The 16,256-nt window shown below is 43.0% G+C and overlaps 1 protein-coding gene across 2 annotated transcripts in view; it reads left to right on the top strand.

The window, feature by feature from the left end:
• Nucleotides 1-16,256, top strand: part of LOC119661748 — a 450,161-nt gene that overhangs the window by 392,119 nt on the left and 41,786 nt on the right. For both annotated transcript variants that reach the window (XM_038071218.1, XM_038071217.1), the window contains exons 10-11: nucleotides 4,022-4,283; nucleotides 4,746-4,821. In XM_038071218.1, coding sequence (XP_037927146.1) covers nucleotides 4,022-4,283; nucleotides 4,746-4,821 — 338 coding nt within the window. The remainder of the gene's footprint in view (nucleotides 1-4,021; nucleotides 4,284-4,745; nucleotides 4,822-16,256) is intronic.

Genomic DNA, 16,256 nt, shown 5'->3' with positions numbered 1-16,256 from the left:
TGTCAGTGTACCAATTTCTTATCAAAGTGAAACCTTGTTGTCATGTTATCCCTTGGTATCAGTAATTCGGGATACCGCCTAGAAAGTATTTCAATCTTCCTTCGGTTTAGGCAGCTCCCCGTCTCACTGATACTCCCGACCATCCTGAATATTGCCCTCCTTGCCTGCATCTGTATGTGCAGATGGAGAGGGGTTAATCCCAGAAGGACCTCCAGGGATGCCGTTGGGCATGTCCTCATTGCCCCACTGATACAAACGCAAGCCAGTCTTTGGAGCTTGTGTTATTCGCTAGCTTGTGTGCTGAGTTCGGCTCTTTCTACCCAGATTACCGCTTCATAGGTAATCATTGGCCTTACTATTGCAGTATATGGTATTTCCAAAGTAGTATCTCCGGACCTACAAGTCATCAGAGCCCTCGTGGCTTGCCACAAGTGTTTCCGACATGTATCTTCCAGAGTAATCTGTTTCTCGTTACACCTCCATGTCATGTAACCTTATGGCTTTCAGGTGATCAAGCTTACGTCTCCTAGTGAATAGTACTATGGTAGTTTTGGCTGGATTGATCCGCAGTCCCACCTTCCTGCATCAGTCCAGTTTGGATTCTATCACATAGGGTATCTTCATATTTGGCCCTAAAGATTAAAACAATGTCGTCCGCGTAATACTGGACTTGTATTCCAGTATTTGTTAACACGTCCAGCAATTCGTCCGCTACCATACTTCAAATAAGCGGCGGCGATAGTACCCCGCCCTGTGGACAACCTTGAATAGTGTTCATGACAATAGAATTTGTATCTGTCGGTACTTCTATTTACTTACTCTCTAGCATTTTGCGCATCCAGAAGGCCAGGATGTTTCCCACTTCCTTGCGGCTCAGGGCATCATGTTTCTCTGTGTGCGATGTGTTGTCGATGGCTCCTTCGATATTCAAAAAACGCGCACGGTGCTATTATATTGGCCCATCTTTGGCTACAGCCTTGTAAAGCTTGGCTGCTTCTGTGATCTGTTCGATCCCTTCACAGAATTCTCTGAAGCTGTTCCGTTTTGCTTCTCTGATCGCGTTGCTATACGCAGCATTTTTGTACCTCTGCCAGTCCCCGGTTTGTTTTGGCCGGTTGAAGAGTTTTCGTACCTCTGTTCTCGTTCTGGACAGGTTCCTATTCCGCGATGGTACATCCCTTGATGACTTAACTGTCATAGTCGAACAGCTGGCTTCATATGCGTCATTGACGACTGTGTTGAGGTTTTCCACCACTGTTTCTAGTTCCCGTTCGCTCCTGATGACACCACCCCTTGAAGGTGAGCCATGTTGTTGTTCAGGTGTGTTGCATAGGATTCCCAATCCGTTCTGCTGAGATTCCTTATTATTCTTTTTTATTTTGGAGTTACCCTCAATGTCGAATCTGATTATTCTATGATCGAACATAGAGGGCTCATCCGACACCCTCCAATTCCCCATGCCACGACTGCTTCTCGATGATTCCTCCCAGTGAGAATTAAATAGCCACAAGGTCCCTGTTCAGGAACTCTGTAAGACATATACATTTTAAATTATACAAGCTCTTGATTTTTTACAAGAGGAGTAGCAAATTTCTGGCATGCAGACTGCGAATCTGCCCCCGGTATACCCAGGGCTCCTGAGCCAATACTATTCCAATGTTCTCCTTGAAATTTGCCTTTGCAATGACCGCAGATGCAGCTTTCGCACGGTAGAGGTTTATCTGAGCTATCTTAGTGCTGACCATTGGCTCCGTTATTGTTTGGAGCTCTTTTCCACTGTCGGAGTATCGCTCTCCTCCTTCGACATGGCGCTTTCCTCCGCGTCGCTAACCACCCTGAATCCCAGGTCTAGGTTGTCTAGTTTCTCCTCTTCACTGGGCAGGAGATGTACTTCCCCCGCCTCTATGGCTTTCGAGACTTCCTCGGGGACCCCTTTATGCTTTTCGCCCGGTGTCTCCTCCAAGGTGTTTTTCCTCGGCCTTTTCCCTGTGCACGTACACAGGTATATTGCCAAACCGATAGTTGATATAGCAACTCCGACGTTTGATTGCCTTTAGGGATCGGTCATGTTCCTCGACCGTGAGGAGTCTATACCCTTGGTGTCCACCTTGCTTCTGGAGACTCTCCAAAATCGCATGTAGAGATCCCCATTCTGTGCGATTAGGAGGTCCATGAGATCTTCTATCTCCATTGTTGTAGCTTTCACCATGTGTGCTCCTGCTACATCATGCCCAGCACATGTTGGCAGTTCTGCTCCTTCACAACCTGGCAATTTAGAAGCCACTTTGCATTGTCTTTCGTCTTGCACATCTGCCTGACGACAAGGTGTTCAATAGTTTCCTGCTCCTCACGAGTCAGTATTTGCTCGGGAAACATTTTTGGCAGTATGGCAAGTCAAATGCTCTTCACCGCACTAGTAAAGCTAATGGTGAGCTTCCCGATTCCTGCCTTCACCCCTAATCTATCTCGGTTTTCTCCCCTCTTGGATTCAGGTTTGGATGACCTGGGAGCATTTCTTTCATATGGGCTAATCTTGCTGCTCCCTGCTTTCTTGGCTCCGATGAAGATGGCTTAGGTTCATCCTGAGCATTCTTAAGGGCCTCTTCTGGTTTCAGGCCTTCCTTCGGATAACGCAGATACGACTTAGCACTTGCACCACTGAGACCTATCTCCTTACTGACATCTGATATATTTATATCAGACGTGCTTCTGCTAGTCCCTGCTTGTTGAGCAGTTCTGTTTGTTGGTTTTTTCCTCAGTATACCAATATTGACCTTAGATCCACTGCTTGGCGTCCCAGCTTCTCCCTTCTTGGGGGTAATCATCTGGCTCTCAGTATTTCGGAGATGTGCCTCCGTCTTGTTAACCAGTTTGTGTGCGGTACGGGCTCCCGCTTGTTTGATAGTAGTTTTTCTCATTTGGTTCCCACGAGTAGGGGATCCGCCCTGCCATAGCCCCCCGTAGCACGGTAAGGTCAAACTTTTTCACTGAGGCGACTAGGTATCAGTGAGGCTCCGTTCGAATACTGTCAGTTACCTCCGACTACAAACTATCCGGTGGGCACGATTCGCATGACACCCTAGATTGGGGGAAGTGTTTTTCGACCCCCCAGTCTAGATTCGTAGCGTTTTGTTAGCAGTAAGGTCACCTCGTGCAGCGTGTGGCTATCACCACTCACTAGCGGTCTTGATAGAGGAGAGGCTTGGGCCCTGGAAAGCCACACATCGCCCTAGCGAGGAGACAACTTACCCTCAAAAGAGATAGGTTGACCTCAGGTGGGTATATTCCGCGCCAGAGTATCCTGCGGTGCACTGCCTGACCCCTGAAGATGATAATTGACAAAGTAATCCAAAGAAATTAATATTTCGGTCACCCAATTATTCTTCTCGTTGCTATCTTTGGGGACGACAGAGAAATTATCAGTGATCTAGCATAATTATTATAAGAATTATAAAAGCAAAATCAGAGAATGCTCGAGGACTTCGAACGTTTAACGGCACCTTAAGCATTCAACTTCGATGCCAAAGATTACACCGACATTATTACGTGTCGAAACTGTGAGATAATGGAGCCATCTCTTACTTTGGATGTGTTTGATGAAGTCTTGAATGTCATTGTCAAGAATGGTCTCGGCACATGTCAGAATATTAAAGATTTTCCATGCCACACAAATCATAGAGCGCTGCATCAAGTTGGTGACCGAAGCTTCAAGTGCAGTTTGCGGGGAAAATAAACGAGACGGTTTCGTTAGGGCAAAACTACTATTACGTTAACAAATGCCTAATTTCAATGCAAAAAAAACAAATTCATATTGAATTACGTATTTTTTATACGTTTCTAAGTAATTTCAATAATAAATGATAATTTGAAAAAAACAACCTCTAAAGGTAAAATTTTGTTCCATTGATTTATATATAGTAAGGGAACTTTTCATCCCTATGCCGTTCAAAATAAAAAAAAGTCCATACAGGATCGCTCCACCGCAATAGATACTCATGAATATCTTTCTTTTGAATTTCAGACAATCATTCGCGAAATGAATCGACTTGGTATGATCGTAGACTTATCGCACGTATCGACAGGTACAATGCGCGACGCCTTAGCAACAAGTGAGGCTCCTGTGATATTTTCGCATTCTTCAGCTTATGAGCTTTGCAACTCAAGTCGCAACGTTCAGGACGATATACTGCAATCGGTGGCAAAAAACGGCGGACTTGTAATGGTGAATTTCTATTCGAAATTTCTTTCATGCAGTGAAAACTCTACGGTCCAAGATGCAGTCGGTGAGTCAGAAATTCTATATTTAGCTATTAGCAATTAGCAAATGGAACTCAATATCATGGATAAGTGCATTTTGATCGAATAGATACAATTTAGAAGGATTTACTGACAGCATATAACCGAAGCCTTATCCTAAATAACAACTCATGTGATTATATTACAACTGCTTTATGCATTCCTTGGAATCAGAACTGATATCCACCGCATGACTACTCGTATCTCGAGGACAATCATAAAGTATCTCGATTCCAGACAGAATTATATCGAAGTAATTGATTCTCTGTAATAATGTAACAATATATTCGTCAACTTGCAATCCAATTTATTGAGCTCCAATTGTAATTGCACATTTTACTTGTGGCTATTCATGCCAGTAATGAAGACCCTAAATTAATTTCTATATGAAAATATCTTATCTGGCTCCTTTTCAATTCGAATACGCTTCACATGGATGACAACAACAGCTCACATAAATCACATTAAGCAAGTAGCAGGCATTGATCACGTCGGCTTGGGAGCTGGATTTGACGGAATCAATTTGTAAGTATGGAATTTATTATCATCACTAGCATAATTGAAAGGACCTCGCATATAGGTATATAGTTGCGTGTACAGTTCAACATGCCTAGTCATATCTATCCCTTCATTTAATGCATCATGCCTTATATGTATGTCATGCTTGTATATTGTCCCACAAGCGACGTTAACACGTTTCATTCAGTAGAATGTTCTGATGAAATGCATCAGGACACTAAGCAAAATTTAACAATGGAGGAGTAAAGGGAATATGCAAGTTTCTGATTTGAGCTATTACAATCTTAACTTGATCCATACTATAATTGGCGGTTAGCACGTGAATAGCATCGCAAATCTTGGCCTTACACTATACAAGCAGGACTCCATCGCAGTTTGGGCAATCAGGTGAGGTATCCAACTTAAACCTATACAGGAATTGACGATATCGTACATGGCCGGTGAGGAACTGGGTGAAATTATAATTGATCTCTCCATGTTTTCTCCCCTGCCAATCCCTGATATTAGGGATCAACCTTTGTGTCCAATGACCCTTGCTTACTGGCAGGCGCGGTTGCCATATAATTAAAGATTTCTCCTTTCGTGCTAAATATGTAATGTCGTCCGTCCAGTCGCTGGTTCTGAGTGTTGGCCGACCATAAAAGACAATGAACGGCGTCTTGCGGTAATGGAGACGAAGATGCTACGCTGGACTAGTGGCGTCACACGTTTAGATCACATCCGAAATAAGGATATCCGCGATCGTTATGGGGTGGCACCGATCGTGGAAAAGTTGCGAGAGAGGCGTCTTCGATGGTATGGTCACGCAATTCGTGCAAACGAGAATTCACTTGCCAAGATTGGTCTGAACATCGAAGTCGATGGTAAACGACCAAAAGGCAGACCTAAGCAACGGTAGCTTGATACGCTGGATGGGGATTTGAAAGCCTCGAGATTGCACCCAGATCAGGCATTCGACAGAGCCAAATGGCGAAGCCGATCACGACGAGCCGACCCCGCTTGTGAACGGGACAAAGGCTGAAGAAAAAGAAAAAGAAGATGTTTGTCATCTTAATCTTAGCAGATGGCGGACGCCGTATCAACTAAGACGGTCTGGAAATCAAAACACATCCTTAGGGCTGTTCTTCTGTAAATACAGGGTGCGGCAGCATAACTTCCTTTTTTAAAACGCGCGCCACTCAGTTAGTTGATGTCATAGCGGAGCGCTAGTGGTCTCGTTCAAGAGGGGATACTGTAAAGTTTTGTCCCGACACGGCTCAGTCGCCATCATGCGTTGGAATAGTGAGGAGCGTGCCTTTGCTGCTGAGGTTTACTTTTCAAGCGGATGTTCGGTTATTGCAACACAGCGTGCATTTCGGAGTCGCTTAAATTTAGCCCCGTTGGCTCCCGTCCCAGACCGCAAATCAATTGTTACATGGGCCACTACATTCAGACAAACTGCAAGTGCGACAAAAGGAAAAACTGGAGTCCCTTGGCCCGTTAGATCACCTGAGAACATTGAAGCAGTGAGAGCGTCAATGTTGCGATCGCCACGGCGTTCTGCGCAAACACGCATCTGCCCTTGGACTATCCGATCATTCTGTGAGAAGAATTCTTCGTGATGATCTTCATTTTCATCCCTATAAGATGGCGATAGTGCAGGAACTTTCAGAACGTGACTTCAATTCTCGGATGAACGCGTGTGAGCTTCTTCTTGATGTCGTTCCCGAGGGTGCTATTGTTTTTTTAGCGATGAAGCCCATTTTCATTTGTGTGGGTCGGTTAACAAACAAAACATGCGCTACTGGGCTGACACCAACCCTCGAGAATTGCATCAAAAGCCTTTGCATTCACCCAAAGTCACAGCGTGGTGTGCAGTTTCCTCAGCTGGAATTATTGGTCCCTGGTTTTTTGAGGAAAATGAGATTACAGTGACAGTGAATTCGGACCGGTATGTAAACATGCTACAGAATTTTTTTTCCCACGGCTAGAAAATTTGGATTTGGGGGACACTTGGTTCCAACAAGATGGTGCAACAGCACACACTTCAAGAGCATCGATGACTGTTTTGAGGGAACACTTTCCAGAGCGCCTTATCTCAATTAGAGGCATTTTGGAATGGCCCGGCACGCTCTCCCGATCTGTCCGCTTGCGATTTTTTTCTATGGGATTTTTTGAAATCCCGTGTTTATGTGAACCGTCCAAGAACCCTACAAGATTTGAAGACCAACATCCAAGAAGAAATTGCCAACATAACACCTGCTATGCTAACAAGAGTCATGACAAACGCCAAAAATCAGTTTACGCAATGTATGGAGAATGGGGGACGTCACCTAACAGATTTGATCTTCAAAACAATGTAAATAAAACTTTAGACATGTACCTACATTATAAAAAATAAATAAATATTTTCCGATGCATACAATAGTTTTTATTGAGTTTTGAGAAAAGGAAGTTATGCTGCCGCACTCTGTATGATCGCCAAGGACTTCTGTATACGGCCCAAATTGGCCGAATTGAATGAATTTTTCGTACCACCAGGCAATATTTGGTACTAACCTTTCGACGAATTGTACTTTCGGCCAAGCCAGTTTAATGGCATCAATGGCTGATCTGGCTTTAAGGAACCCATACTGCTGATCTGAGATACCCCTTGGCTCTCTAAGACCGGTAGCGATCTATTATAGATTACCCGCTGCAGCACGGGTCTATAAAAGGATAGCTCACCTGGAGGTCTGCCAGCTTTGGGCAACTTCTACCGTTTCCCCTCAGAAATGGAAGCCTAAGTCGGCGAACATATCCAGTCTAGATTTTACGGCGTATTTAAAGGCCCTATTCGATATTCCTTCCAGACTCGGACCATTGTTGTCACCTATTCTGCTGCAGATCTCCAACAGCTGCTGGGGCAATAACCCCTCAACGATTTTCAACTAGAGAGTAGGACACATAATCCATCGTAACTGCATAGGGGCTTCCTCACGGGTTTACATCCGCCTCTGAGCATGGATGCGTCACATGCCTTAGAAATGCATTGCGTGACATGGAGCGCTCCTTCCGGGTGCCACCAGCCTCAGTGGGTTGGTCCAACCACACAGCCATGAAGTTTTGTTCATCCAGTGCTTTTGCGGACGGGCCTGCTTGCGTCCCTCTCGGCTTTGGGTATATTGTTTGCTAACAAAAGTCAGATTTACGATCCTCGCTTGCGTCGTGAACAAAGTTCTCCAACAGAGGGACTGGATGGGGTCGTAGCGGCTGTACACGTACAGGCGGTTTTTTTTTTGCCCACACAAAGTCACTGGCCGATTGACTCATAATGCATTATATAGCTTGCCTACCGGAAGCCCATATCGCCACTGCGCCACTCGACTCTGTGACCCATGTGCCCCTGTGACGGTTCCTGTATAGATTACTTACAATGGCAACTTTCATTGCAACTTTTCGGTTGTCTGCTCAAGTAAATCCGAGAGACCCTGCAATGATTGAAGTTTCTTTAAATGAACCTCATTTTTTCTTTGTAGTCGACGCCCTTATGAATTCCGGGCATTTACTACTTCCAGCAATATTTCGGTTATTCCGACCCTTCAAATCTTCGCAGATTAGATATTTGGCGTCCCTAGTGCATTCCTTGGCAATATTACTGTTCTCCCCTCACCTTCTGCATCGATCGAACCGTTAGTGCATGCCTTCGCAAAGTGTCCAAACATGAGACTCTTGGCACACATCTTTAATGAAGTTTGCTCTCTCAAACGGCAAACAACAGTGGGTGACATAACTCTCGATTAGCACTTTCCGTAATATATATTTATTTTGACGAAAATTGCAAGATGTGCGAGTGAGGAGTCAAAATGTGGTCACTCAAAGTAAGATTGGACTCATTTTCGGAAGCTACCCAACTCAAAAATCCGAAAAGAAATCATGGTAACACGCTTATATGAAATCTAGGCCTCAAAATGGATCCCATTCCAATATCTGTTTAAATAATCATGCTAATAGTATTTTACTCACTTTTTAACACCGTGGTTTCGGGTAGTCCACATACTCATGTTTGAGATAAGCCGTATGTCCAGCAGCCGTTCTTCGCCTGGTCCCATGATATCTGCGATTTTCTACGATTTTGATCGCTGATGTCCACACTGGTGCCACATATGAAACAATAGAACTGACAATTCGCGGCAAAAGTAGCCGTCGGCTATGTTCCGGGTCGTCTATATTTGAAGGCGTCCCTGCTAATGCTGAGTTGATGGTCACTGCTATGGGGTTGGGTTTAAAACTCAGCTTGTAGTCGAAGCATACATGCGCCGATGTAAATCTGAAGAAATCGTTCGATGAGCTTCAGCTCAAAGTATTCAAATCAGGAGTTTATCATCCAGATAGCCTCGCCCTCATAGATTTCTACTTTGTCCAGGAGATAGGTTGTTATGAACACTCCGGCGTCATTCACGAATCCAACGGCTTGCTTAACTACAGGGAGGCGTAGAACGCCATCATACATGATGCTCCATAGCAGAGAACCTAGAACGGACCCTTGCGAAACTCCTGTCGTAATATTGCACGTCCTCGACCCTTCGTCCGAATTGGAAAGTAACTTCGGCAATTGGAAGTACTCGAAGGTTGTACCTAATATATATTTTAGCGTTTGCGCCGCGATAATCACTTCCATAATACGAATCTGGCAGAATTGCAAGCATTCTTGATATCGACAGTCATCAGAGGGTAGTATTTCCCTTCAAAAACCACTTTGCTAGCATTACCTGCTGACTGATCCTTCCGGAAGCCAAACCGCCTATCTGACAAATAACCGCCACTGTTAATTGTTAGATATAGCTGGTTATAGATTCTGCTGATATTTGCTATAGAACCTTATCTAGTAGTACCTTGTAGATTTCACTCTGTTGGAAAGGACCCTTCGTTTAGCTAGTCTGTGAACACCTGTACTAAAATCTAAGGTACCATTACCATTGGTAGTTTCAGTGGCTTGTCAGAAATTCAATCTACACCGGGGGCTGCGTTATCCCGCACTTTTGAAACTAGGTCCAGAACTTCGTCTGCAGTTACTGGTGGGATGCCTTTAGCATTTATTGATAGGGTTAGCAAAGTAGTTTCCGGATGTTGAGCAAACCATGTCAAAACTGTGTCATAGAAGCAATCTAGGGCATGTAATGGGAGGGGACCTTTTACCTTTTACTGTCGACATAACCGATTTGTAGGCATCTCCCCATGGATAAGAATGTGCCTCATTCCAGAGTCGCTGCGGAATCGTGGAAGCGAATTGATGAACGGAAGGAGTTGAAAGCTCTATTGACCGTTACGAGTGATGGCAGGAATGACGCGTTCGAACTTCGATACCGAGCGAAATCCTGAGAAGTTTAGCATAACATGCGACGTGACAAGAGAGAATTTGCTATTGCGTTGGTCAGGGATGCGGAAAATGCCATAAAACGCCAAGATTTCGGGAGTGTATATCATATCACGAAAGAGCTTTCACGGGGGTCATCCACGATAACGAACAACTGCAGAAGTCGAAAGAACACTTCACCATGGGTCTTAACGAAGTTCCTCGTCTTCTGGATGGAATGGCTAGGCACCATAACATGCAAGCAGAAAAGAAATCATTTCGGCCATCAATGTACTCGAACCGAGTTAAGCCGCTGGGCTTAATTGTCTCCCCGCAGAGTTCTTTTGTTCAGCACCTGCATTTTCTTCAGGTCTGCTACTTCCCCTCATACGCAAATGTTAGTAATCCGAGACCTTTCCCGGAGAATAGAAAAAGGGGATGATCGTCACCATTTCAATAAATTGCACCCGTTTTGGGTGTCACAATGGAAGGAGCATCTACATGTTCCTTGCAGTTGCAAAAATAATGGCTAAAATAATCCTGGAACTTGCATCCTTGCTCCGCGTAGGAGGGACATTCCGGAGAAAATAATAGCTATTATCAGATCGACAGATGCGGTGCAAAGCAGAGTCCTGTCACCGATATTATTTCTGCTTGTTATCGATGACGTCCTTCATGCTGTCTCGTCCAGAGGAATGGAGGATGGATGGAGGAATTCAATAGACGATGACATCTTTTTTCAAACACTTCGACTTCGCCGATGTCATCTATTGCCTCTCTCATCGGGTCATGGACTTTAACCAAACTGTTCTGGATTTGGAAAAATCGGCAAATAGAGTTGGGCTGAAGATCACCACCAGCAAAATCAAGGTCCTCAGCCTAGGTCATCGCACTTACACTATCTGCATTAATGGGTAGATCACCGAAGACGTTGATCCATTTTTATATCTGAGAAGTGTGGTTTCTGCGATGGTCGCACAAAACTGGATGTTGCCCGACATATTGACAGCGCTCGCTTTCACTGTCTTGTCGAAAATCTGAAAATGTGGTTATCTCAACAGCAAGATCAAGTTGAGGCTGTTCAGTGCTAGTGTTCTTTCTAGGTTGCTACATGGAAGTAAGACATAGAAAGTGAACTCCGTTGTCACTCAAAAGCTTCAAGCCGCTAACACCCGTCTGCGTTTTATCATCGGAGTACGTTGACCTGCTACTATCTCAAACGAAGAACTTGGAAGGCAAAAGTGTCAGTGGATAGGTCAAGCATTAAAGTGGCCTGACAATTGTATTTTTGGCGACGCCATGCAGTGGAATCCACTCTTATAAGATGGTCGACGGGTATGTCATCCCAATGGCACTTGACGCAGAACAGTAGAGGAGGAGTGCATGCGTCTCAGAGAATCGTGGGGTAACTGAAGGACATTTCAGGTAACCGTGAACGATGGCTATTAAGCACATTAAAGACATGAGTACCTTCTATAAATAGTCCGACTAATTGTTGACTGCACGGAATTGAGGTTGTAATTCATCGAGAAGTCTTCAGATCACGCTTCATTTAAAACTAGAGTGGTAAATAGTGAACCTTCCATCCAAGGATCCAAAGGATCCCTAAAGAATAAAATCAGTATTTTAGAGATGTGCTACAACTCTCAATATTCCTTCTAAATCTATAATTTTATCAAGAATTTTCTTGGTTTCCTAAATCTACTAGAGAGATTACAGTAGATGGGTGAGACATCTTTCACACAGTCGTTTCGTGTTTTTTTTCAAAATGACGGCAATTAGTCGTTGAGGTCTCATTAGGTATTGCAAAAATTATAGGCCAAGCTGTCCTGCATGGCTTTTTCCCTAAGATAGCTTTTTGTGTGGCCAAGAGTCGCGTGAGTCAGTAAGCGAGGAGAGATCCATCTATAGTAGATATTGATCATTAATTGTGATATGTGAAAACCTCTTAGAGCGCAGTCATCGGGAAGCCTCTTTGCCTATCAGTTGACATCCTTGCAAGGCTCTGGCTAAAACGACAAGAATTTATGTTGACATAAGGTGCTTCTTGAACAGAAAATAAAATTGATTGATGCGACTTTTCGTTTTATACAAATCAAGGCTTTCACGTCTCCTTTTCAATAGGGGCGTTGAAAATCCACAAGGCTCTTTTTCCGATTTTTACTTTTTATTTCTTTTCAACTTCAAAAATAATATGTTTTAATTCAAATGATGGAAGTAATAAACCCCCATCAATATGACAAGCAGAAGGACAATCGCAAACATCCATAGCCAAAATAAAAGATGTCAGGTCTGGCCAAGATTTAGCCCAAAGTATTGTTAGATTCACGCTCAATATAATTCCCAGTCATGTCGTATTTTGCTAACCATATAATTTAACATTTGCGAACCGCTTCGGTCACGCTACTCCCAGGGCAGAGGTAAGGCAGCGTCTGACGAGTTGCCTCTGCCATGGACCGAAACCGCAAAGCCGTCTTCGCATTTTATTTTTTGAAGCTTGCATGCTGAGTCCAAGCGAATGGTCCGTGGACCAAAAAGAGGGAGTGAGTTGCTCCCGATTCGGTCCTGTCCGACATGAAATGAATGCGGACTTGAATCTGTCAATCCTCAAAAAAAAATTCATGGCCTAACCAGGATATGATCTTGGGGGCAATATTAGAAGACTGACACACATCGCACCACCAGTAAAGAAAGAAATTTATGGAGATGCTACTATAATCTAAAGTTCTCTAATATCAAAATGGAATACTAAATATCTGAAGAAATAATAGCCAACCATTTCAAAATTATTGCTAGCTAGCAAGAGATAATCATGATTTCCAAGTTTACTTTGACATTACTATGAAAATCTAGAATTCCCCATATCCTAACTTATCAATAAGTCGTTTCGAGTTAATGGCCTTCTGGGACGCCCTCTCACTTTCTCATCCCCATTAAATATTCCTTAGTTGCACACGCGACTTCATTTAAGCTAGAAATCTTTCCGGGAAAATCGTTTCCTTAAGAATACAAGTCGATATTAACGAAACCCGGAGCCAACGCTTGCCAAGCACCCCAGAGTACCAGTTGCTGTCGTATCCAAAGACCTGTAAACCTATGAATCAACACCTACATACCGTAGAGATAATGTCTTTATCTTTCTATCCTGGAAATTTCATGTCACGATCTAAAAGCAATTTGCAAATCATCTTAAGAATACAAACGTACCGTTATACATCTTTTTACGCCGCCATTCCTCTCTTTTAATCTCTATCACGTAAAAATCGATTTTCGTATTTAATGCTTTCCATTTATAAGAAAAAATAACTGAAGGACACTTTCCCGCTTTCCGTGACCATGGCTCCACTTTCTACACGGTAGCTTTTCCCGAGAAATTCATTGAAGGTTGAATCTCCATCTGTTCGCCACGTCTTTCTTGCCCCTATTTTTATCTTCATTCTTCTCAAGCAATTTAACAGGAGGGTGGTGGAAAATTATAAAAAAAAAAAACATTTCATTATAAAATTGACATGATATTACTATTACGAATGACATGATGATAATCGACAGAATAAAAATTTTTTTATTTAGTCAAATAAAAACAGCCCCGTTAAGTGTACAATTTTAGAAGACGATACTAATGAAATAATTAATGAGGACAAAACCATTAGAGAGATTTAAAAGTGTCATTTAAGGATATTTTCATATTATTCACGTCCACTTGTTCAGAAATACTGAAGTGGAAAAAATGAGATGTCATGAAACGAATATAAAAAATGCCAACGATAACGACTTTGCTTTGTGTTCCGGTGGTTCTTTGTGAAATGATGATAATTATTGAGTTGTTATTTCATGAAAAATGTGGCCATTATTTAATGCTGTTTTATATAATCCAATGAAATGTTTTGATTGGATAATATTTATCACATTGATTAAAACTTTGACCTTTGGAGCTCGTTTGGATTAAATATAATTGCATTCACATATACTACCGAAAATTGCTTATTTTACATCCGACAGTCAGTTCCTTGGTCTCGTTAAAAATCCTTAATTAAACCCTAGCCAGGCCTGTCAACACTACTGCCTGCCAGTTCCTTTCATATAGCAATAAAGTGCTGTTGGCGTCGAGTAAGTTTTTCCATCATTTTCTTGGCTTCCTAATCGGTCTAGAACCATCAATATCCACTTGCTCTTCTCACACTGATTCCTTATTGGTCGTCTCCTCTAAGTTCTTCAAGTATTCTTCTTAGCACCTTCCTTTCAAACGTATGCATTTAGTATTTTTTGGGAAAACTGAGTTAAATTCCAGATCCTACAGCCATGACATAATGCAGATCTCATGAATGTTTTATAGACCAAGGACCAAGTTGATTTGATGATCATACAGACCAACCCGTCCCTCGATTTGAGACCTTTCCGTGTTCAGAATGAATCAGTCAGTTTATTTCCAATTCGAACAATACAAATAACGTTTGATAGGATGTCATCTGGGATCATAGCTTCATACAGTGCGTTGCTTAATAAACATCAACGTTGAATTCCCAGCACTTCTCGAGTATCTGTTTCACAGTGACGAGCTAATCTTCTATATGGTCCACTGTTCGACTCTCATGTGAACCACCATCATCATCAACGGCGCAATAACCGGCATTCGGTCTAGGCCTGCCTTAGTAAGGAACTCCAGACACTCCGGTTTTGCGCCGGGGTCCACCAAGTCAATATCCCTAAAAGCTGTTTGGCGTCCTCCATCTCAGGCAGGGTCAACCTCGTCTTGTTTTTCTACCATGGGTATTGCCCTTATAGACTTTTGGACTGGATCATCCTCATCCATACGGGTTAGGTTATCCGCCCACCGGAACCTGTTGAGCCGGATATTATCCATAACTGGCTAGATCATAGTCTTCCACAGTAAGGACTGGCAAGATCGTAGTCTTGTACAGTAAGAGCTTTGACCCTATGATGAAAACAGTTTTTGTAAACTGAAATAGGCTCTGTTGGCAGCCAACAACCGTGCGTCGATTTCATCGTGATAACTGCTATCGGTTGCGATGTTCGACCCTAGATAGGAGAAATTTTCAAAGGTTTCAAAGTTGTAGCCTCCTGTCCTTATTGTTCTCGTTTGGCAATGCTCGTTCGGTATTGTTCGTTCTTTTGTCTTGATGCTGATGTTCTTCTTCTTTTTCTTCAGCCTTTGTCTCGTTCACAAGCAGGGTCGGCTCGTCGTGATCAATTTCGCCATTTGGATCTATCAAAACCCCGATTTGGATGCAACAAAAGGCTTTCATATCAAGCCACCGTTGTTTCGGCCTTTTGCTCGTTTACCATCGTTTTCGATGTTCAGACGAATTTTGACGAGTGAACTCTTGTTAGCGCGAATTACCTGACATCGAAGATGTCTCTCTCGCAATTTTTTCCAGGATTAGTGCAACTCCATATCGATCGCGGATATCGTGATTAGAACGTCTCACGTGACTAGTTCATTACCGTAAGACGCCGTTCATTGTCTGTTGTAGTCGGACACTCAGAACCATATAGAGCGACAGGACGGACGAAATTCTGGTAAATTTTAGATTTGAGACATTCGCTGATACGTCAATCACAAAGAACACCAGTTGTGGAACGCCATTTCATCCGCTAACGCATGAAGCAACCTAATTAGCTGATATCAATGACCCGAAATATTTAAATCGCTCAGTTCTGGGCAGGTCACTACCGCTGACAGTGATGGTCCCTGTGTCATGGGAATCGATCGTCAAAAATTCAGGGTTGTTTAGATTCAATCTGAGACCGTGTTGCATGAAGCGATCATTCCATTTTTGAACAAGTTGCTCGAGATCATTTTTAAGGTTTTGTGTTTACACAAAACAACAAAATCGATTTACTGTCTGTCTATCTGTTATACGCATTTTTCTCGGAGACGTTTGTAGCGATTGACATCAAATTTGGTAGAAAGGGGGGAACTGTGAACGCTCACGCATATAGTGCGAGTTTAAGGACCATGCATGCAAAAGGGGGTGTCAATTTTTTTTCATCAAATATAGGCATGTGGGGTATCAAATTAAAGATCTCGGTTAGTACTTTTCGAAACCGGTCTTAGTTTTGACATTTGTTGGAAAGATGGGGATTGCGGCGGGTTGAAATTGATAAT

The sequence above is a fragment of the Hermetia illucens genome, chromosome 1 (assembly GCF_905115235.1).
Source record: "Hermetia illucens chromosome 1, iHerIll2.2.curated.20191125, whole genome shotgun sequence".
Taxonomy (NCBI): Eukaryota; Metazoa; Arthropoda; class Insecta; order Diptera; family Stratiomyidae; genus Hermetia; species Hermetia illucens.
This window is presented reverse-complemented; position numbering and strand designations above follow the sequence as displayed.